At 37.4% G+C, this 24,201-nt stretch overlaps 1 protein-coding gene across 1 annotated transcript; it reads right to left on the bottom strand.

Annotated features, from left to right (window-relative positions):
- Positions 1-5,376: 5,376 nt before the first annotated feature.
- On the bottom strand, positions 5,377-22,237 carry LOC128549993 (pentraxin fusion protein-like). Its single transcript, XM_053527811.1, has 4 exons — positions 22,087-22,237; positions 18,908-19,120; positions 17,629-17,838; positions 5,377-5,627 (listed from the first exon to the last, which is right to left on the bottom strand). The coding sequence occupies exons 1-4, from the start codon at positions 22,235-22,237 to the stop codon at positions 5,377-5,379; spliced, it is 825 nt and encodes a 274-aa protein (XP_053383786.1).
- Positions 22,238-24,201: the final 1,964 nt, after the last annotated feature.

Genomic DNA, 24,201 nt, shown 5'->3' with positions numbered 1-24,201 from the left:
CCAACATGCAATCGCCGGGTCTTCCCTTAATCACAATAAACTCAAGTAACTAATACTGGCAGTACAAGCCTAAAAACAGAGATAATTAAGCACTAGTAACATTTCAAATTCATACTCACTGCTATTCCTTAAACAAAACGATGCATAACCAAAAAATACATTCCCTGCTGTCAGGTTTCAGTCCAGAGCTCCGTCTACAGGTGCCTGGGAACGCCCATTAAACCAATCAGTGCTAACAAAGCAAGCTTCCGGTTATTCAACGAACTGATGGCATTGACCCGAAAAGTTATAAATATGATTACTTAATTACTGACTGTTGGTCGCGGATTGTGCACTTTTTAAACAAAATATTTTAAATGCAGCGTCGTGTTGATTTCACAGACCTAATCACAACATTCAATAACAATGTCCGTGAGTGTCCATAATGATTTAACGGACGCATCATAATTTATGTAACACGGCAGCCTAAATAAATCCGAATGTCATTATGCATTGGTCTTATTTGAACATGTAAGCATGTAATAAACAGAAAATTAGCATAAAATAGAAAGAAAATTTGTTTGTTTTCAGTGAGGGCTGTGCTCCCGGGAAATTATTACGTCCGACGTATAACCGCCCATCGTGCATAAATATTGTTATAGCCTTTTTTGCTATAAATTATTTCTTAAACAAATCCGTTAGCACCAGAACATTTAATTTGGAATTTCGGAACTTCCATAACTACTTATACAGAATAATATGTTGAAGCAGTGTGTGACTTGTTTGTTTACAAATAAATAAACATATTAAAGTCGATATTCTTGTTTAATAATATCTGAAGTTTATTTTCACTCTGTTAACATACATTTAGCTTACACTGGTCTGAATGTGTTTTAGATGTGACAATGACCCTCAATACTTGATGTATCCTTCTGTAATATGCTTTGGAATTCTCTTGAAGAAAACACACCAGGAATTGTGTTAAACTTACCTTCCCATGCTTCTAAATCATAATTTTGATATACCGTCATTAGATGCTTCATGCGTGACACGACCTCGCAGACTTACATTCAATATGCGACATGTCAAACATACATACGGACATATGTTTTAAGTTCACCAAGTTTAAGAAGCCTGTTGGAAGATAACACAGTCGAGAATGGGGTTCATGTTGCCGTCATGTAACCTCCGACTTTAAACCATACGCCAAAGAGATATTGCATACCATGCACTTCAGGCAGGTGAGAGCTTCTCCGCATCTTCAAATGCCTAGGGTGCACGATACGCAGTATGTCTTTTAACACTTTTTCATTTCATAATCACAGTCATTGTTTTCTTCAAGACCCCGATTGAATACATTGTGTATATGGCCTTAACAGGCTCAATTAAACCGAGGTTGAAATTTTCGCTGTTTGCTTTTGTTCTTAGTGCTTTCGAAAGATTCCCTTATTTCATTTCAGAATTTATTACTTCACAACAGCAGATGTTGAGTGCTTTTTGGCGGCCGTAAAACGTTGTCCCGTACTTTATTTCAGTGTTGTCATACTTTCTGATTTTCTTTCTCTCATCAAGATCATTGATTTCATGACATTTAGATTTGAAACTGAATACCTCTAAAGCCGATGCTAAGGGGCGTGGACAATGTTGCTTTTTCCATTACTGCCCATGAACAGAATTCAACCGAGTTTGCAATTTTCGCTGTTTCCTTTTGCTCTCAGTGCTCTCGAATGATCGCCTTATTTTCAGAATCTATTGACATACGAGGTATGTTCGGAATCTTCAAATGACAGGTTTTCTCAGAGATATTAATAACGCGTTTCTATTGTTTTGTCCAGTAACCTTCAAAATATCTTTTTTTGTTGTTTTGAAGTAAATTCTATCTGCTGGGATTTCTTTAATCATTTAAAGAAGTGGAAGAATTTTCAAAATCGACTTAAAAATGAGAAAGTTATGAGCATTTAAATAATTGATCAAAATGTAGGCCATTTTGTTTCCATGGCAACCAAAAACAAAATGACGTATTTATTAAATTTCTAGACACATATCTGAATTTTATTTACTTATTTCTGTAACATATTTCTTCTATTTTTTCCAGCTATAATGAAATAAATTACCATGTTTTACATCTTACACTCAAGAAATATATAAAATTAACCTTTTTGGAAGGTTATTTACTAAATAAAGAATTCAGCAGTGTGTAAATGACGTCATAAACACACAAAATGGCTGCCTCCATTATCAGCAATTTTCTTAAATTTCAAACCGCCATATCTTTTTCAATAATAGTCCGATTAAAAAGGAAATCAGCGTTATGAAAGTCTTGAGGATGGCTTTCATATGAAATTAACTTATTGTCAGAATTTCCTTGTCCGTCAATTTTTGAAACAATTTTCGTACTCATCTTTTGATACACCCATAAGAAACTGGTGAACTGCAAAGTCCAATGCACGTCTGAACCTATATCTCCTGCCAAATGGGCTCGTACCAGATAGGCGGTTTTTGTTTTTTGTTTTTTGTTGTTGTTTTTTTTTCAATTTCGGAAAAATGAAAGATTCACACGGTTCGATGTTCTGCATTCCAGTTGCCTCTAAAAAATGATTACATGAATAAACGTTATTATCTGTAAAAGACGTGCCAATTAGAGGAAGGTAAGCGCGAGTGTCTCACTCATGTATTGTCGGTATGGTGTAATCATATAGATATAAGGATGCGAAATAGTCAAATGAACCCGTTGTCAGCTGTATTCTTCATCCGTGGCCTCAAAAATGATTGGAAAACTAAAACAAATGTTAATATCTGTCAAAGACGTCTCGCGTATTGAAGGTAGTTAAGTGAGAGCGTCTCATACATCGGTTGTCGATATACTATCTGCATGCAAAACAATCCTATGAGCAATGTTTTCAATTGTAGTCTCGATGCTTCTCAAGATAGTTGGACTACAAAAAAATCAACAATACATGTAAAAGACGTGTCAGGTATTGAAGGTAGGTAAGCGACAGCTTCTCATGCATCTGTTGTCGGTAAGGCGTAATCACACTATGTGCATGCAAAATAGTCATATGAACCAGGTATTCAACTATGTTCTTCATCCAAGTTGCCTTTCAAAATAGTTAGACTATAAAAAGCAACGTCAATATTTGTCAAAGACGTGTCACATAATGGCTGTAGATAGGCGGAGAAATCTCACGCATCTGTCGTCGGTATGGTGTAATCATACTATGAACGTGCAAAACAGTCATATGAGCCAAGTTTTCAAGTGTGTTCTACATCCAAGTGGCCTCTAAAAGTAGTTAGACTTCAAAAATAAACGTAAATATCTCTAAAAGACGTGTCACCTATTTGATATGGGTAGGCGAAAAAAATGTCACGCATGTTTTGTCGGTATGGCGTAATCATATTATCTGCGTGCAAAACAGTCCTATGAACCATGTTTCCAACTGTGTTCTCAATCTCTGTGGCTTCAGAAACTAGCAAGAGTATAAAAATAAATGTCAATATCTGTATAAGACGTGTCACTTAGTGGAGGTAGGTGGATGAAGAAATCTTACGCATCTGTTGTCGGTATGGCGTAATCTTAGTATGTTTGTGTTCTGAATCCCACTGGCCTCTAAAACAGTTAGACTTCAACAATAAACGTCAATATCTGTAAAAGACGTGTCACGTATTGGATGTAGGTAAGCGAAGAAATCTCACGTAACTAATGTCGGAATGGCAAAATCATACTATGTGCGTGTAAAACAGTCATATGAACCATGTTTTCAATGTGTTCTTCATCCCAATGTCTTCAGAAAATAGTAAGACTAAAAAAATAAACGTCGGATATTGTTGGATGTAGATAGGCGATGAAATCTCACGCATCTGTTGTCGGTAATGGCGTTATCATACCATGTGCAAGCAAAACAATCATATGAACCAAGTTTTCAAGTGTGTTCTACATCCAAGTATCTTAAGAAAATAGTAAGACTATAAAAATGAACGTCAACATCTGTAAAAGACGTGTCACGTATTGGATGTAGGTAGGCGAAGAAATCTCACGCATCTATTGTCGGAATTGCGAAATGATACTATGTGCGTTCAAAACAGTCATATGAACCATCTTTCCAACTGTTTTCTTCATCATATTGGCATCCGAAAATTGTAAGACTATACAATGAAACGTCAATATATGTAATATTCGTATCACGTAGTGGAGGTAGGTAGGCGAAGAAATCTCACGCATCTGTTGTCGGTTATGACGTAATCATACTATGTGCGTGCAAAACAGTCATATCAATCATGTTTTCAAATGTGTTCTTCATACCAGTGTCTTCAGAAAATATTAAAACTAGTAAAATAAACGTAAATATCTTTAAAAATCGTGTCACGTATTGGATGTATGTAGGCGATGAAATCTCACGTATCTGTTCTCGGTAATAGCGTAACCATACTATGTGCGTGCAAAATAGTCATACGAACCAAGTTTTCAAGTGTTTTCTACCTTCAAGTGTTTTCAGAAAATAGTAAGACTATAAAAATAAAAGTCAATACCTGTAAAAGAAGTGTCACGTATTGCAGGTAGGTAGGTGAGTACGCGTCACGCCTCGTAGTGCGGTACGGCGCACTATCTGTGTCAGAGGGCTAGAGCTACACGGCAACGCCGCCGTCATGTGAGCAGGGCAGCTACTTTATCTCCGAGAGTGATTAGAGCGCGATAGTTATGTGTCCAGGACGTGTCACATATTGCAGGTAGGCTTCTGGTCCGTGCACGCATCGAGGGCGGTACAGCGTAATCAATGTGTAGGAGGGCAAGACTGCGAAAGTATGCCCTTTCTTAAATGCGTCGATCACCCGGCTGATCTCTGAAGGTAACAAGAATGAGATATGAAACGCTACTCTAAGTTTAGGACTTGTCACGTTGTGCAGGTAGGTAGGTTTAGTATTTGTCACGCATCATAGGGCGAGACCGCGCATCATCTGTGTCAGACGGCCAGGCCACAACGGCAACGCCGCTGGCAAGTGGCAAGTGGAAAGGGCAGCTATTTGATCATTGAGAGTGATTAGAGTGCGATACTGAACTCCGTCATGTGTCCAGAACGTGTCACGTATCACAGGTAACGTTTTTCTTGTCCGCTTCACGAATCGCAGGGAGGTTCAGCGTAATGAGTGTGAAAAGGGGGCAATGCCGCGATAACCAGCCCTCTCCCCAAATGCGTAGAGTACCCAGCTGATCTTTCAAGGTAACTAGAATGAGAATGACCCGCTGCTCTGCGAAGTAAGCCCTCTCTCTCCAGTGCGTACAGCACCCGGCTGATCTATGAAGGTAACTAGAATGAGATATGAAACGCTGCTCTGTGTCTAGGACGTGTCACGTAGTGCAGGTAGGTAGGTGAGTAAGCGCGGTATGGCGCACTACCTGTGTCAGAGGGTCAGAGCACCACGGCAACGCGGCTGGCAAGTGGGCAGGGCAGCTACTTCATCTCCCAGCGTTGTTAGAGCGCGATACTGAAGGACGTTATGTGTCCAGGATGTGTCACGGATTGCAGGTAGGTTTTTGATCCACGCGTCACGCATCCCAGGGGGGTACAACGTTATCGGTGTATGGGAGGGCAAAACTGTGAAAGTAAGCCCTCTCTCCAATGCGTCAGCATCCAGCTGATCTCTGAAGGTCACTATAATGAGATATGAAACGCTGCTCTGTGTCTAGGACATGTCACGTACCAACATGCGATGCGTGACGCGCGAATCAAAAACCTACTTGCAATACGTGACACGCCCTGGACACATAACGGCCTTCAGTATCGCGCTCTAACCACATTTGGACATGAAGTTGCTGCCCACCCACTTGCCAGCGGCGTTGCCGTGGTGCTCTGGGCCTCTTTAACACCACCTTACGATACGTGACGCGTACTCACCTACCTACCTGCACTACGTGACACGTCCTAGACACAGAGCAGCGTTTCATATCTCATTCTAGTTACCTTCAGAGATCAGCTGGGAGCTGTACGCATTGGAGAGAGGGCTTACTTTTCCAGTCTCGCCCTCCCACACACTGATTACGTTGTACCACCCTGCGATGCGTGACGCGCAAATCAAAAACCTACTTGCAATACGTGACACGCACTGAGCACATAACGTCCTTCAGTATCGCGCTCTAACCACACTTGGAGATGAAGTTGCTCCCACGCCCACTTGCCAGTGGCTTTGCCGTGGTGCTCTGGCCCTCTTAAACAGGCAGTGCGCCGTACCACCCTACGATACGTGACGCTTACTCACCTACCTACCTGCACTACGTGACACGTCCTAGACACAGAGCAGCGTTTCATATCTCATTCTAGTTACCTTCAGAGATCAGCTGGGAGCTGTACGCATTGGAGAGAAGACTTACTTCCACAGTCTCGCCCTCCCACACACTGATTACGTTGTACCACCCTGCGATGCATGACGCGCGAATCAAAAACCTACTTGCAATACGTGACACGCCCTGAACACATAACGCCCTTCAGTATCGCGCTCTAACCACACTTGGAGATGAAGTGTCTGCCACGCCAACTTGCCAGCGGCATGTGGTACAACGTAATCAGTGTGTGGGAGGGCGAGACTGTGGAAGTAAGTCCTTTTTCCAATGCGTACATCTCCCAGCTGATCTCTGAAGATAACTAGACTGAGATATGAAACGCTGCTCTGTGTCTAGGACGTGACACGTAGTGCAGGTAGGTAGGTGAGTAAGTGTCACGTATCGTAGAGCGGTACGGCGCACTACCTGTGTCAGAGGGTCAGAGCACCACGGCAACGCGGCTGGCAAGTGTGCAGAGCAGCTACTTCATCTACCAGCGTTGTTAGAGCGCGATAGTGAAGGACGTTAAGTGTCAAGGACGTGTCACGGATTGCAGGTAGGTTTTTGATCAACGAGTCACGCATCGCATGGTGGTACAACGTTATCGGTGTATGGGAGTGCAAAACTGTGAAAGTTAGCCGTCTCTCCAATGCGTACAGCACCCAGCTGATATCTGAAGGTCACTAAAATGAGATATGAAACGCTGCTCTGTATCTAGGACATGTCACGTAGTGCAGGTAGTTAGGTGAGTACGCGTCACGTATCGTAGGGTGGTACTGTGCACTACCTGTTTAAGAGGGCCAGAGCACCACGGCAACGCCGCTGGCAAGTGGGCGTGGCAGCAGCTTCATCTCCAAGTGTGGTTAGAGCGCGATACCGAAGGCCGTTATGTGTTCAGGGCGTGTCACGTATTGCAAGTAGGTTTTTGATTCGCGCGTCAAGCATCGCAGGGTGGTACAACGTAATCAGTGTGTGGGAGGGCGCGACTGTGGAAGTTAGTCCTCTCTCCAATGCGTACAGCTCCCAGCTGATCTCTGAAGGTAACTAGAATGAGATATGAAACGCTGCTCTGTGTCTAGGACGTGTCACGTAGTGCAGGTAGTCGGTGAGTAAGCGTCACGTATCGTAGGGCGGTACTGTGCACTACCTGTGTCAGAGGGTCAGAGCACCACAGCAACGCGGCTGGCAAGTGTGCAGGGCAGCTAATTCATCTCCCAGCGTTGTTAGAGCGCGATACTGAAGGACGTTATGTGTCCAGGACGTGTCACGTATTGCAGTTGCTTTTTAATCCACGCGTCAGGCATCGCAGGGTAGTACAACGTAATCGGTGTGTGGGACGGCAAAACTGTAGAAGTAAGCCCTCTCTCCAATGCGTACAGCACCCAGCTGATATTTGAAGGTCACTATATGAGATATGAAACGCTGCTCTGTGTCTAGGACATGTCACTTAGTGCAGGTAGTTAGGTGAGTACGCGTCACGTATCGTAATGTGGTACGGCGCACTACCTGTTAAGAGGGCCAAAGCACCACGGCAACGCCGCTGGCAAGTGGGCGTGGCAGCAACTTCATCTCCAAGTGTGGTTAGAGCGCGATACTGAAGGCCGTTATGTGTTCCGGGCGTGTCACGTGCTGTAAATCCGGAATTATTCGCGGTGTTTTGATTTTCGCTATTTTTCGCGAATCGGGTACATCGCGAAATCATTAATCCGCGTAAATATCCTTCCATAACATACAGACATATCCGAAAATATGTCCAAAATACGGTCAAGTTCAGCAATGAATACTAGCCGCCTATACATCGGTGTTTATTGCAAGAATTTCAAATCATTTCACATTTCAATACATTGTGAATAATTCATGTAGAATACACTGCTTAAGGTTACATTTACATGCAGCTGGCAGTTATTAACGGAGAGCATCTTCTGGATGCACTTCGTATGTGTCAAACAAGCTGAGCGCGTATTGTCCGAGGAGAAGATCTATATCATCCCTTATCTTCTCAACAAACCTGATTTTTTACACATTTTATTTAGACAACAATAGAGATAAGCGGACAATTTATCACACCATTGTATTATATACTTGTACGTTGATTATTTATGAAATTGCTGTAACAAACATTTTATCAGCTATAAAGTGTAATAAGAAGAATCGCCAGTAAATTGAATAAAGGATCTAAAGGCTCGATTATTTCAGTTTGTGTGAATAAAGTAACCGATTGCTAAAATGAAATAAACGTTACGGACCATGTGTTTGACGAGTCTTCGGCATGCATAAATTCGGTACGGTACAAAAAAATTGGCATTGATATAATCACAACTTCCGGAACTGAAATTTCGCTAACATGAGATATGAACTTCCGCGAATTTAAATTTCTGAAACTTCCGTCGCAAATTCATAAATCCGCGAAATAATTCAGGGTGCCGGAATTCGCGAAATAAAGATCACGCTAATATAAAGTGATTTACAGTATTGCAAGTAGGTTTTTGATTCGCGCGTCACGCATCGCAGGGCAGTACAACATAATCAGTGTGTGGGAGGGCGAGACTGTGGAAGTAAGCCCTCTCTCCAATGCGTACAGCTCCCAGCTGATCTCTGAAGGTAACTAGAATGAGATATGAAACGCCGCTCTGGCGCACTACCTGTGTCAGAGGGCCAGAGCACCACGGCAATGCCACTGGCAAGTGGTTAGGGCAACAACTTCATCTCCAAGCGTTGTAAGAGCGCGATACTAAAGGACGTTATGTGTTCAGGACGTGTCACGTATTGCAGGTAGGTTTTCGATCCGCGCGTCACGCATCGCAGGGTGGTACAACGTAATCGGTGTGTGGGAGGGCAAAACTGTGAAAGTAAGCCCTCTCTCCAATGCATACAGCTCCCAGCTGATCTCTGAAGGTAACTAGAATGAGATATGAAACGCTGCTCTGTGTCTAGGACATGTCACGTAGTGCAGGTAAGTAGGTGAGTTCGCGTCACGTATCGTAGGGTGGTACGGCGTACTACCTGTTTAAGAGGGCCAGAGCACCACGGCAACGCCGCTGGCAAGTGGGCAGGGGCAACTACTTCATCTCCAAGCGTGGTTAGTGCGCGATACTGAAGGCCGTTAGGTGTCCAGGACGTGTCACGTATTGCAGGTAGGTTTCGAGACTGTGGAAGTAAGTCATCTCTCAAATGCGTACAGCTTCAAGCTGATCTCTGAAGGTGACTTGAATGAGATGTGAAACGCTGCTCTGTGTCTAGAACGTGTCACGTAGTGCAGGTAGTTAGGTGAGTACGCGTCATGTATCGTAGGGCGATACGGCGCACTTCCTGTGTCAGAGGGTCAGAGCACCACGGCAACGCCGCTGGCAAGTGTGCAGGGCAGCTACTTCATATCCAAACGTGGTTAGAGCGCGATACTGAAGGACGTTATGTGTCCAAGATGTGTCACGTAGTGCAAGTAGGTTTTTGATCCACGCGTCACGCATCGCAGAGTGGTACAACGTAATCGGTGTGTGGGAGGGCGAGACTGTGGAAGTAAGCACTCTCTCCAATGCGTACAGCACCCAGCTGATCTCTGAAGGTAACTAGAATGAGATATGAAACGCTGCTCTGTGTCTAGGACGTGTCACGTAGTGCAGGTAGGTAGGTGAGTACGCGTCACGTATCGTAGGGTGGTACGGCGCACTACCTGTGTCAGAGGGCCAGAGCACCACGGCAACGCCACTGGCAAGTTGGCGGGGCAGCTACTTCATCTCCAAGCGTGGTTAGTGCGCGATGCTGAAGGACGTTATGTGTCCAGAACGTGTCACGTATTGCAGGTAGGTGTTTGATCCGCGCATCATGTTTAAGTAACCTTAAATTTGACATTTATGACACCAGGTCCTATTTTCCCTAGGCATAAATCCTCATTTCGCCTGTCAGTGCTCCTTTGTGTAATATGACTGATCTCGTTTTTCTTGTTATGTATTTATTCAAGAGACGATTTTACAATGTTATGTTATAGATAAAAACTAATATAGACTATCACTGATTCATTTGGCAATTTATTATATATACTATAAAACCATGCCATTTTCTGAATATTTATCATTCCAAAATGATTTTAGTACTTATGTTTGCATGCATTTTATGCGATAGAAAGAATTGTGCAACTTTTCATGGTCTCCTGAAGTGATTAGTTTTGACGCCCTTAAGTAGTCTATCATATATTTAATTAATACTATAGATCAATTAAATAGATAAATACTACTGTTATAAACTGTAAAATGTCTCCCTTTACTTTATTTCTGTTTTGTGGGTTTTTCGGGCAAAATGATGAATAATAAATGACGACTTTTTATTGGCTGGCTTTCTTAACCAAACATTCACTTTTTTTGTAGCCTGTATGGCCAAAATCTTATCTGGCTGTTATAATTCTATGTGAATTCACTCAAGACCTGAAGCTTAAAAGGACAATGAACAAGTTAATCTTTTATTTATAATCAATTAATATTTTTCAGTTATGTTATTACTATTTCTTTGTTAATTATGTGTTTTTTATTCACTTTACATTCCTTAAATAGCAGTCATTCTCATTGTCAAAACAGTGAGGACACAAAAATATATAGCACTTTCTCGCAATTCTAACTTTGGTACTTTCAGTGAAAACCTATTAGAAAAATGACCTTCTTTATTTACAATAAGGTTTGACGAAGAGCAACAAAACCATATTCAATTAAAATGAATAAACGTTTTTAAATGATACAAGGTATATAGTCTACAGCAGAGTAAAAAATCTAAAATTTATTCAAAAATTCAGTCAAAGGAGTGTCTTGTGACTATGAAAAAGCTGAGAGAACGAGACAAACATCGCAAGATCTGAATTCTTCAACAGTTTCTTCTGTAAGAAATACGTTTTTAAAGGATTGGAGATTTTTGCATTATTAAAAAGACATACAAATATACCAAATATACCAAAATAAGAAAAAAATGTATAATCTTACTAAAAGAATACTAAATGCATACATTTTTTATTTGACAAAGTAAAATATTGCCTGCTTTGCAAACTAGTGTAACTGAACATCTTAAAAGGTCACTTATAACTATTTGACAGCAAAATAAAAATGGGCTTCACAACTCATGAGCGTCAAAACAGATGATCGAACAATACATGTATTTGTAACTTTTACAAAAATAAATCCTTAACGTTTATATTGCACAGCGAATGATTATTTAAGAATTTATCAGTTTAAGACCTAATTTTGTCTTTTTCTCATCATCTAAAACTATAATGGATGTTAGATTCTGCGAGTGAAAACACCACGGAAACGCGGAACACACCGTCTCATTTAACTGTCAATCATAGAGATATGAATATACATTATCCGCCATTTTATACCGGCGATACGTGACACTACGTTTAATGCTTTCCGTAAAGCCCCTCAAATGGTTGTTCCGGTAAACTCCAGTCAAAAATATTAATCGAAAGTTTGCAACGCACTCGAAAATAAATCAAACTTTATTTTTCGCTACGTGTCACTTACCTTATTCATTTTATTGAATTTGCATGCAAAATTTGTGTTAGCTATACATCCAGACAGGAACCCAAAGCTATTGTCTAGACTATAATACCACATGCCTCTTTGAAGGTTGCATAGATTGAGAAAGTCAGCAGTTTTTGTTAACACACAAAAGTTTATTAACAAGATGATACTAAGAATTGATTTAGGTATAAATACATCAGCGTCTTAAATGATTTTGTCCCCCATACCAAACTTTTAAGTTATTAATTCTTCTATTTTAAAAGTATTTTTTGTTGAGTATTCATACCTTTTCAAAGCTTACGTCTCTAAAACATGTTAACAAGTCAAAGTTCAAAATATTCATGGCAATTTCAATAACATGCCAATAAAAATGTTCATAATGTACACATATAACCATAAGCAACAGGTGTAGAAACAAACATAACTGGGTATTTTCGCAGATAAATGACTAGTACTGAAATAAACAAAATAGTTAAGGTCAAATCTAACAGACAATAAAAATGACTGTGGTTCATTTTCTTTAAGTTGTAAAGAAAACAGTAATTTGCTGACCAGGTAAACAAAGTAATTAATATTTCTGAGCAATTAATGAAAGTTCCATCGAAAACATAATTCAGGTCAAAGAAATCAGTTTCCATTGAACACTTCAAAATACCGGACCAGTTATAATAGTAAACGAAGTCATTAAGGCCAAATCGTAATGGATAAAGCATTCCGCTGTTACAAAATTTGCCAGAGTAATAAACATAAACAATAATCTAAACATGTAAACAAAATGATAAATATTTCTAAGAATTATTTGATTTTCACCCTAAACAATATCAGATAAAAAATAAACAAAATAATAAATTAAATGAAAGCTGGCCCTATCAATGTTTATCCTAATCAATCGAGAATATTTATAGTAATGTCACTTAAGATTGCATCTAAAATCTAATCAATATATTATGGAACATCAAAAGTAAGCTATCAAACTTTTATCTGTAGACTTCATCGACGGTTTAATTGTTTTCAAGCGTGATATAACGAAGGGATTTTTATGGGTGTAGAAACAGATTGGATATTGATAAATCAAAATGGAATGCTATAATGTATTATGCACCGACATTCAAAATTTAAAAATACTGTCTTTTAAGCAATGTTAATAACCAATCGAAATATATATATTATGTTACCTGTTTACCTTACTTTACATGTTTCCTCAAATGTTATTTAGTCATTTCCTCAAACACAATAAAAGATGTGACCAAAATGATAATCATGGCTTTAGTTTTTTTCTATTACGTTTTTCAGCCCACTCCAACTATCAAGTCTTCCTTGGTATCTTTTTGAACCAGTGTTGTTACTGATCTGTTTCATTTTCCTAAAATTATAACTATCAAACGCACACAAAACTGAGATTAAAACCTGTCACTACATACATCAAGTCAATAAAATAAAGACAAAGAAAGCACTTCTAAAGATGAAAACACACGTCTATAGAAAGAATCACCTCTGTAAAAAAAACATTCTATAAAATGAAAACATTTCTATAAGATAAAAACATGTCTATTAAAAGAAACACGTCTATAGAATAATAACAATTACGACAAACTCTCAAGATATGAACACGATCACGAATGATTTCATCCAAGGATACATATGCATATAATCTTTCGAATAACGTTTGTACTTCCTGTGCTGATTTGCCGTTATTGAAATATAATCTATCCATGTATTTTCCGTCGACTCCAACAGTTATCATTTTATCATACATCATCATCATTGCCCTTAATCGTTGCACCAGGTTTTACTGGTTAGGACTGTTCAGTTCTCTGCAAACCTCTGACAACGGTTTGGAATATTATATTTTACGATATTCAGATTTGTTTTGTATATCTTCCCTTGAAACTTAAGCTAATAAATTGAAATTTTAAAATAAGGATACACAATTTTTCATTCTTTCAAAAAAGTAACAAGGTCTTATGACCTTTTAACCATCATACTTAAAATTATGCCCGAAATTTTAAAACTATATCGCCCTTGAACAGCCATTCCAAATATATCAAGTAAAATAGTAGTCTAAATTTCTCTGGCTCCAAATACAAACTGCCATTAATTTATTTTTACAAAAGTCGCATTTCTAGCGTCTTATTCACTATAGTTGAGCATTACACGTGCTCCGAGGACGTTACACACGCCGTATGCCCTACACATTTTATACAGAATTTTACCTAGTATGCTTTAAGACTTACCTGCATCTATGCTGTAAATAACAGTTTATCGTCAACATTCTCTACTTCTACACATTTTGAAACCATAATATTCAACATCCCGAGCTATCCTTTACAACACCGCGTGCCTCTTTAAGTAATGAATACTAAACATATCTTACTAATCATGCTTTCGTGTCTAAGCGGTTTTTTAAAGAAGTAAATTACTTGTATCTTCGAAATGAATAGTACATGTATTTTGATTGCCTAATTGTAGTCTCTATTGCAATAATATCACGAAATTGTGCGATCCGGAACATATACGTTGGTTTGCGAGAATTAATTTGAACAATCTCTAACGTTAAGATATTTCTGGAGTTTCCCTTATCGCATCTTCCTTTGATATTACTTTACATAAAGTTCTGCAGTTACTACTTCGTTCGGTAATGAGCGGTTGCAGGTCTTTAATTGGCTAGTATTACGTGTGCGGTTTTTAAATGTACTTGCGTTCTTTTCGTAATATTTCAGACCAGTTTTCCTTTTCATTCAGAATCGGCAATCAAGCATCCGAACTTTTTATGCGTTGTTGATGCCCCAGTTATTCGACGTATAGTAATCATTCAATTTGTTCTCGTTGTTTTATCCGCCAATAATGTTTTATCATTTTCATATGTAAAAGGAATTCTGATTTACTATCTTTTCGGCTGTTGATGCTTCAGTTTATCCACGTGAGTATCCATGATATATATTTCCTAAGTACTTTCGCTGAGATATCCACAACACATTATGGATCGTTCAAAATGTTCTGTTGAACTCTTTGTCACATGTGCACCAGATGCCCTTTTGCAGGTTACATATATCAAGACGGTATGCAGTTTAACATATAAAAGTATACCTACAATATGAACTATACTAAGAATCAAGGTATAAATACATCAGCTTCTTAAATGATTTTGTGTCACGCCAAACGTTAAAGTAATTTATTACTCTAAACCGAAAGTTCTATGTTACATTAACCAATCCATTCTAACCCCTTCCATATCTTCCATAACCCTCTATGACCGGTCCCTCTTTCTAAATGGATCTCCTATCATACATATTGTTCAGTAGTTCTTTTCCCTTTCTGTAAAATATTTTCCGTTTCTCTACTTTTTCTAAGCTTTTTACTGAGTATTCATACTTTTTCAAGAACTGCATTGCAAACACATGTTTAAAAACTATTTCAAAATATTCATCGCAATTTCAAAATCATGTCATTCAAGATGTTTAATATGTACACAAAAAAACTATAAACAACAGATTTAAAAGCTGACACTACCGTGTATTTTCATAAAAACATGTGAAGTATTGAAATAAGCAAACTAATTAAGATCAAATCTAATAGACAAAACATTCCAGTGTGATTCACTATATTAAAGTTGTCAAAACCAACAATTTTTTTACCAGTAATCAAAGTATTTAATAGTTCTGAGTAATCAATGAAAGTTCCATTAAAAATATTTATAAAATATTTAGGTCGATGAAATCAATTTCCATTGAGAAGCCCGCAATGTTTGACCAGTAATAATAGTAAACAAAGTCAATTAATCCAAAACATAATTAATAAAGCAATCACCTGTTACGAAATTTAGAGAGTTGTTAATCAACAAACATATAAACAAAATGTTAAGTTCTTCTAAGAAGAATTTGATTTTCCTAGCGAAAACATATCAGATAAAATACACAAAATGAAGAAATAACTGAAAGCTGACCAGCAGTGAATGGCACTATCTATTTTACCATTTTCTTGCAGCTGCACCGTCTTAGGGTACCTAACTTTACTAAATATCATTTCAAACGCCAAGGCCCAGACTTTCAAAACTAAATATGAGTAACGAGTAAGGTGGATTTTAAGGAGACTGGACAAGATAGTATTTTACATTCTTAATAATTGACAGTATTGTTCTTGTCGTGTTCAAGTGAATAGATCGATAAATGTGATGCATAACTTGTTGATAGTGCCATAAATTAAGTCAGACAGACAACGAATGTTGCTGTAAGCGTGTCGCATGGTTATTGATTTTTATTTGCCAATTCATAACAGCTTGCATTGTAACGAAGAAAGCGATTGTAAAGGTTCCTTGTATGAATGCCTATTTTTCTTAAGAATGTTTCAAGAAGTCATTAGACACATCAAGTCTTTTTTTAACATGTCTAGCTATTACACTGAATTGCGTTTAGTAAGTGATCATCATCGTCCCTGTATCATCTTCTCCATCCGAAACTGACGCCATCATGAAACACATTTGCGTATCCTCGTCAGATTTTGCCGCCTTACATTCGGTTGTTTTGAAACAAGTGTGAGCGCAATGTATCATTGATGCAGTCCACCTTGAACTAAGAATATCCGCACCCATCTGGTTCGCACTGATCCTGAAATCTTAGAAATAAAAAAAACGTTTTCTTTTCGAGATATATAGATGGAAAGCAATCCGTTACCTTACTGATATACCCACAATAACCAGTAGACTGACCGTTCAGTCTACAATTATTGTATGATCATTTAAAATATAATCAAATACCATTCAGTAGTTTTCATTAAAGACTACAAACATGCATCTTTTGTATGATTAATAACTTGAATAATATACAAGAATATAAGATCGAACATTCGTTTTATTAAAGGTTATAAAAACTTGTATTTTAGCATTAACCTCTTCAGACTGTGCATTTATTGCTCTTAGAAAATACCAATTTTGAACAATTTATTTCGAAATATCACACAGGTATATTCATTAATTGATATATTAATAAGTTAACGTACTTGTATATGTAATTTATTTATGGTTGTCCATTAGAACAGATAAGAGGATCTCTACTATATTCTTTTGTGAATTATATCTGCGCCATATCAGTTAAGTTTGCTATGTTTCGTTATTCAATTTATTATTTATTCAATTGAATGGAATATAAGTTTTTAAATCGTTCAATGATTCATATCCTCGCTCTCTCTTGTAGATACATCCTACAAGGCAATCACTCAGATAGCAGTCCTCAAAATTATCTGCTCTGGAAATTTTCGGTTTTACAACAAAACTATGTAGCTTGATAAACTATGTCAAGTTTGTGTAAAATAAAATCTGGAAAGTAGCGGTCATAAAACCAGTCGACCCATTTCTAAAAGAAGCTAGCGCAAAAACAATATAATATATAACTGTAAAAGAACTTTTCACAACAGACGTCATGAACGTCACATATGTATCTATAAATGAGTTGGATATCTAAAATGTGTACTAATTTTCTAAATATTGGGACTAACTAGATAAAATGATAAAGCTGACAACATGGCTGGTAAACTATTGAAGAGGAACACATGGTTTAATTGTAACGTGATAAGAATATGACAAGAATAATATGAGCCATGTCATGAGCAGGCTGGTCTGGATCCATGCTGGCCGCCAAGCCACTATGTTGGTTTTCTCATGACGCGGCTCATATATGGCAATATTCACAAGGACGAGAGACGGTTTTATTTTCTGATGCAATGGATACCTTAGATTGACATTTGATTTATTAAGTCCTCCGAAAATCTTGAAATTAAAGATTATTAGACAAATGTTCTATTAAGATATGGCAACAGAAATTTGCCGAATTTACTTACACTGAAGTTTATATCCAAAAACTTGAACCTCGCAAAGCGCCAAGATATCAATAACAGATGGAATCCTTGTTATCCGAACCCACTGCCCGAACACATCGTTTTCAAGTTCGAATGTGTACACAGACCCTACAACACCTTTATGAAAACCAACTAATCTGTAGCTCCTTCTCTCATTACCAATGTATAGTTCGACATCTCTCAGTCTGTCACCTGCAATTTGGAAATACAAGCATCTATTAAAAATCAACGTCATTATTTTGCATATATACAGCTTCACGTTTTTGTTTTGGTCTTATGTTGTATCTTGACAGTGCAGTGTTACAGAACAAATAAATATGTACTGGTGGTCAGTTGCATTTTTCGTGCAATTTACACCTTTGCTCGTTTTTAAATTATTTCTAATCAGATCTGTAATGTAAAACTTTACATCATACATGTACCTACTGTAAAGTTGTTACATCAGATTACTACGTAACTATACTTTTCATGTTATGACAGATCCATTGTTTGTAACAAAGTACATTCAAACAGACTTTTTGGTACTAACAGAAACAAGCACTGACACTTTGGGTAAGGACATCTCACTCTCATCCGCCCCTGCCAACTGTAAGCCAATATTTTAGCATTATAACACGTACCGAGCTTACAGCTTTGTGCAACTTACACCTTTGGCGACATAGGCATAGTGCGACTGACGCATTTGTGCGACTTAATCCTTCGTGCGACTTACACCTTCGTGCAACTTATACTTTCGTGTGACTGACGCTTTTGTGTTTGTTTGGCGAAGATATGATAACTTGACATATTTATGCGAATTGACGACAAGACAAAAAAGTCGCAACCCCGACAGCCGTTTTCAAATAGATATGTATGATAATGACATTCTCGTCCTCTTTCTTTGTCGAGCTGTCGTATTGTTGTGTCTTCACCCCACAGACTCGACATCCTGACAGAATGACTCTTTAATTGTCATTTCGTCATGTGTCGTCTTGTCGTGTATTCTTTCCGCTAACATGGTGTGTTTATAATAAGAAGTAGTTTGAAATGACACACAAAAGCTAGTCAGAATCTTATCCGCTTATAACCAAATTACAATATGTATAGATACGACAGCACGATATGTGTAACCCTCAACGGTATAAAATATACATCTATCTGATCAAATACATTTATGTCGACATTTCGTTTTACTGCATAAACCAACTTAACAGAATATACAGAATATTATATGAACCATACACATTTTATAGGGGACATGAGTACTTATAGTAGTACTCACCACAGCAATCCTCTCGGTTATATATCGTCACGTGATGAATGAAGGCTTTTCCGCACAAGTCTACCTCCCAGTAGGTACCTGCCGCAATTTCGTAGTCACTTGTATGTGTACATGAACCATGGAAATAATGTTGTGACAGTCCTCCGTCTACAGCTAAGTCAGCCGGTACCTTAGTAGATGACTGATAGGCGATCTTGTGAAGTGCAAGAATCTCTAAAGTATGATTGAAAATTAAGGTTACTTTATAGTAAATAATAGGGCCCTTTTTATTAAGATTTTCATAATGATGAATAAAAAGATTATCAAGACTTTCTAGAATTTTCTAGACAATAATAAAATCACCATATGTAGCAATACTTTCCAAGTGATCGCGAGAAAATTATCAAAATCGGTTTGTAAAAACGACTGGTCAATTTGCAGCTTGATTAATGATAAATAAAAAGTACCAACTTTGAAAATAGTTTATATAAAATAAAAGAGCCCTTTGCAGAAAGGTTCTTAATCAAAATATGTTTATAAAACAACTAACAAATTATTCTTAACTATACCCTGAAAATGACTGAATGATGAACAGTATCAATATTTGTTCATATAAAATAATAGGACACATTTGAGTAAGATTCTCCAACATGATGGATAGATAGATATCAAAAATTGTTTATCTAAATAATATGACTCTACTGTTTGAGGTTTTATAAATTATGCACCTAATTGATTTGTGTTTTTCCGTGTGAGTATTGCCTTGAAGTAACTTAAATCTTTTGAATTCCATGAACAAAAATATTCTGTATGACAACTGAGTTGCATAAAAGCACGACAGCAAATGGAAGTAACCATTCGTTTAACCGGATTCCATTTATGATGCCTTCTACCTTAGACATCCCGTGAGTTGAACAAAAACTAAACAACAAAAAGACTCAACCTTACGTTTGACTTCACTGCCTTTATTGTACCGCGTAAACTACGACAAAAATGGAGCCAGGCTTCCATGTGATCCGCTAGCTTTATCATAATTTATTACGGAACTCCCTTCAGTATACCAAACAAAAGATAATAGGTACGGGTAGATTTCTCGGAAGTACATTTTTTAAAACAATTAGATTATTTTGAAAAATGTCTTGTTTCGTCATTTTGAGTAGATAAGAATTTTTTCTAGTCCGTTGAAATTAAAAAATAAATAATATACAAAAAGTATTACATGATTTGTGTATCAGACATTATATCTGAAGTTTAATTAGTAAAAAGTTCACAAATGAATCATCGTTCAGCTAAATTACTCCAAAGTAGCGAAATTCAGTTGCTAATGAATTAAAATTAAGATAAAGCAGCATGATGTTTGACACAGTCGAAGCAGATGACGAGGTCATAAGACTGCAAAATAATTATTCTACGCGGCGTCTAGCAGATTTGTAGTGTTTAGTTATTATGTTTTCACATAAAAACTACTTTTCGCACTGGATCCGCTTATGTATTAACGGGAGAAAATCGTGCATTAACATTGAAATCCACGTGTTGTTAATACATAAATTTCGTTCTGAAATTCTGGCTCAGGGCCGAATATCTATTAATGCGTCGCTGTTTACGTTCATTCAAACTTGACGTGAGGAAAACGTAGATGTAATGAATCACGTCACATTTACGTGAGTCTTTATTTTCAGAAATCATAATGACGACTTTGGAAAAAAAAACAGTTGATTTACCTTTACATATTTCATATCTCACAGATTTTTTCTAATCTTAGAAGCATGTTGAAAACGATTCGTACTTAAAATAGCTAGAAAGTAAAATTATATTTCTTGAAATTGTGTTCTTCTTTACCGAGTTTTCAGTAATATGTAAAGTTATAGGACAATAGACAATAGACAACACTTTATTTCGTCTCAAATCATATTACTTGATGTATGAGCAAACAGATGCTCTAAATACAATACATTGTTACATGACATGGTGTTAAAAATTTCAATTTGAAAATATGTTATGAAAGAGAATTACATTTTCAAGGGAAACTTTAGCTTTTGAAACAGACAATATTTAACTAAAGTATTTATTTATTGATATGGAATACACAAGTCACATTCGATTCATTTATTGTTTTAACATTTTGGTTCACAGTAATCTGTTGTTGACACGTCACACGGTCGCTCTTCCCTCCGCCCACTGTCTTAGCCCATAGCACTAGTAATGGATCTCGGTTTTGATTGGTCACTGGGTCCACCAGTAGCAGCGGAGGAGATTCTCGATCCATTGCCTGAGCTCGAGTTGAGTTGAGCCTGCATTCGGAGTACGGACTGTCTATAGTCGTCCAACTCCGTCTCACTTTTGTCCGAAGAGGTAGTTTCACGGTCAGAATTTTAGCCTTCCGTGCTAGAGTCCGATCGCACAGACTCCGTAGAAAGTGCCCTGAACATATTTGAAGTGGACACCGTGGCAGTGGCCATTGTCACGAGCTTCTGTCTGGTTATACGTTCCGCACGTGCAGATCCGGGATTAACAGACGGTTCCAAGCGCGGGCCTCTCGCAGCCCGCATCACGTATTTCCAATCCGGGAATTCATCTTGTACTACCTTCCGTTTATCTATAAGTTTTGCCAGGTATCCAATGACAACAGTTTCTCTCGGATTTTTTGGATTTCTCAGTCTTATAGCGTTTCCGTAATTTTGAGCGTGCTTGAACTATTTCTCAAGTATAGTCCCTATTTATCCCGTACTCAGAACCTTTCATCTTATACGCATTGCGTAGAATCAGTTCGATATCATTTTCATTTTAGAAACAGACTATAATCTGGCGGCAAACCGAGGCACTAGATAATCCCACTTGATGCACGCTGTTTACATATATTATTTAGAGTCAAGGTACAATGCAATTATGTCTGATGTTTTCCTTTCTAACTTGTCATGGGGTTCTTCCTTGATTCCACGGAAAACCAGATTCAATTTACGACTTTTTACTTCATTGTCTATAGCTCCTCTGTATGCTAATATCTTCAGCCTAAAATCTGTGCATTTATTTTCATTTTCAAATCTTGCATGGAATGTTTTATAATTAGCACTTTCGATTCAATATGTTCCATTTTATATAGCCTATCAAATATGGTGTTTAATTTATCGTCCATTCTCAATGTTTTACATTGTTCTGTTGTTATATTTGTTTCGTACGACCACCGGTTGAATTTCTTTTACGTTTGTTTCGTTTGTTGTCATGTACCTGCCACGCATTCGTGTTATGGCCGCCAAGGCCAACATGACTGTGACCACCGCCTCGTCCACGCTGCGAGCTAAATCCACCACGAAGAATTGAATTATTACCATTATTCTTCTGGTTTGCTTGCATTCTCGATGGAAATATATTTAAATAACAGTAAGTCACTACCAAAGTGCAATATACCTTTGAGAATGTAGATCAATCACCAGAAAACACCGGAACAGGTTTATAGGTAATGCCATGTTTGTAATCACGAGGAATAAAAAATCGTTTATAAAACCTTGAATTCGTGTTTTTGGTAATGTTGTAGATATGTGCGCCTCAGTTATGAATATTTAGAACGTATACGTTGACCGTTTCCAAGACCAACGGAATGGTAATCAAAATTGTACCTGAATCGTAAATCAAAACAATACAAGTCTCCGGTCTCGGTCACAAAAACATTCCCGCGGGCTTCTGCTGATCATCATTTCTTAAACGATAGGATTCCGTAGAAAGATCACAAAATTATAACGCAAGGAAAAAAAGATACTATCATTCTGCCAACTTTAAATAAAAATGTTCATGTTGTTTGAGCACATTTGAAGCGACTATATTATATCAAGTATGTCTATCCTGTCAAGAGAGAAACTGAAGTGAGACTTTGTTGTATGTTAACCGTACAGAAATGCTGTGAGAGTCGGGGTCTACTGAATTAGTTTACGCGTCACAGTGTTTAAATTTAGTGTAACAAGATCTGTTATACGAACACTTTTTCGGCGCCTGTATTGTGTAAAACAAAATGCCGACGTGACGTTTATATTACATAGAGGATATTACATGAGTGTCTTTTCATATTGAATTTATTAAACGAGTTGAATAAAATAATAAAATGCAAGGCTCTACGTTTAATAAATTCAATGCGGAAAGTCACAAATGTAATATGCTATTTATCACATGTTAGCTTTTCCTGTCGGAATATCAGAAAGTTACTTTCTTTAACTAAATTATAAACAAGAAAATTTGACCAACGTCTCCTATACTTAAAACGACGTCGACGTCTGAGCTTTATTTCACCAGTGTATCGTCAATTTTATGTAATGGCTTTATTTCACTCCTACGATGTCAAACATGTGATAATATTATTTCATGAATGTATCATGTAAACGGGCATCTCATATTTACTTGTTTACAACAGTTTCTTAACATTTTTGTTCAGTTTAGACTTGAGTATTAATTGGACCTAAGACAAAATGATCTACCATAACATTTTATAATGCATCCTTTTATTTTCTATCACAATAATATTTGACTCGTTTCATGATAATTGAATACTGTTGTAAATATGATTTAGTATCCCAACGTATTGTGTTGCATTTCGGAACCAGTATTTTAAATAGCCAGATTGTTTGGTCATATAAATTTCTTGATCATTAGTATATATTATACACAAATGCGTTTCTATCAGAGTAATCACTTTTTATCAATATTTTTCGTTTATCAATCTTATATCTCTTTTTTCGGGACAATTAACGAATCAATTTTCATAACAGGAAAGAAAAGGCATTGAAATTTATAAAATTTTGGCAAATCTTATAAATGACATTTTTAAAAGTACCGTGAGATTATATATACTGCTATATAACTTCTATTGTGTCTTAAATTTAAGGACGCCAAACACATACTTGCGTAAATTAAGTGGATTGTCACATGCTTTTGAAAAAATATATCTTAAATTTAGATAAAAGAAATTGATATAAAGACAACTTACCATTCCCAAGAACAAGTGTTGCTCCCAAATAAAAGCTGCAAAGCAGCAAAACGAGATCCTGAAATTTTAAATGAATGGGTGTCATTTTCCCGCACGGCAGTTAGCGCAATTATCTGAATAGTAAGCAAATTAGTTCCCTATCCTCAAGATTCCCGCACAATGTCTTGTTCGACGTGCGCGAGGATAAATAGTATGTTTGGTAAACGCTTGACTGCCTATTGGGCTGTTAATCGTTTACGGAAGCCTATTGGGGCCGTTTTGACTTAGAACTTAGACTTTTTAACTTAGATCTTAGAAATTAGAACTTAGATCTTAAAACTTAGATCGTATATCTTAGAACTTA

This window comes from Mercenaria mercenaria, chromosome 17, assembly GCF_021730395.1.
Source record: "Mercenaria mercenaria strain notata chromosome 17, MADL_Memer_1, whole genome shotgun sequence".
NCBI classification, from domain to species: Eukaryota; Metazoa; Mollusca; class Bivalvia; order Venerida; family Veneridae; genus Mercenaria; species Mercenaria mercenaria.
This window is presented reverse-complemented; position numbering and strand designations above follow the sequence as displayed.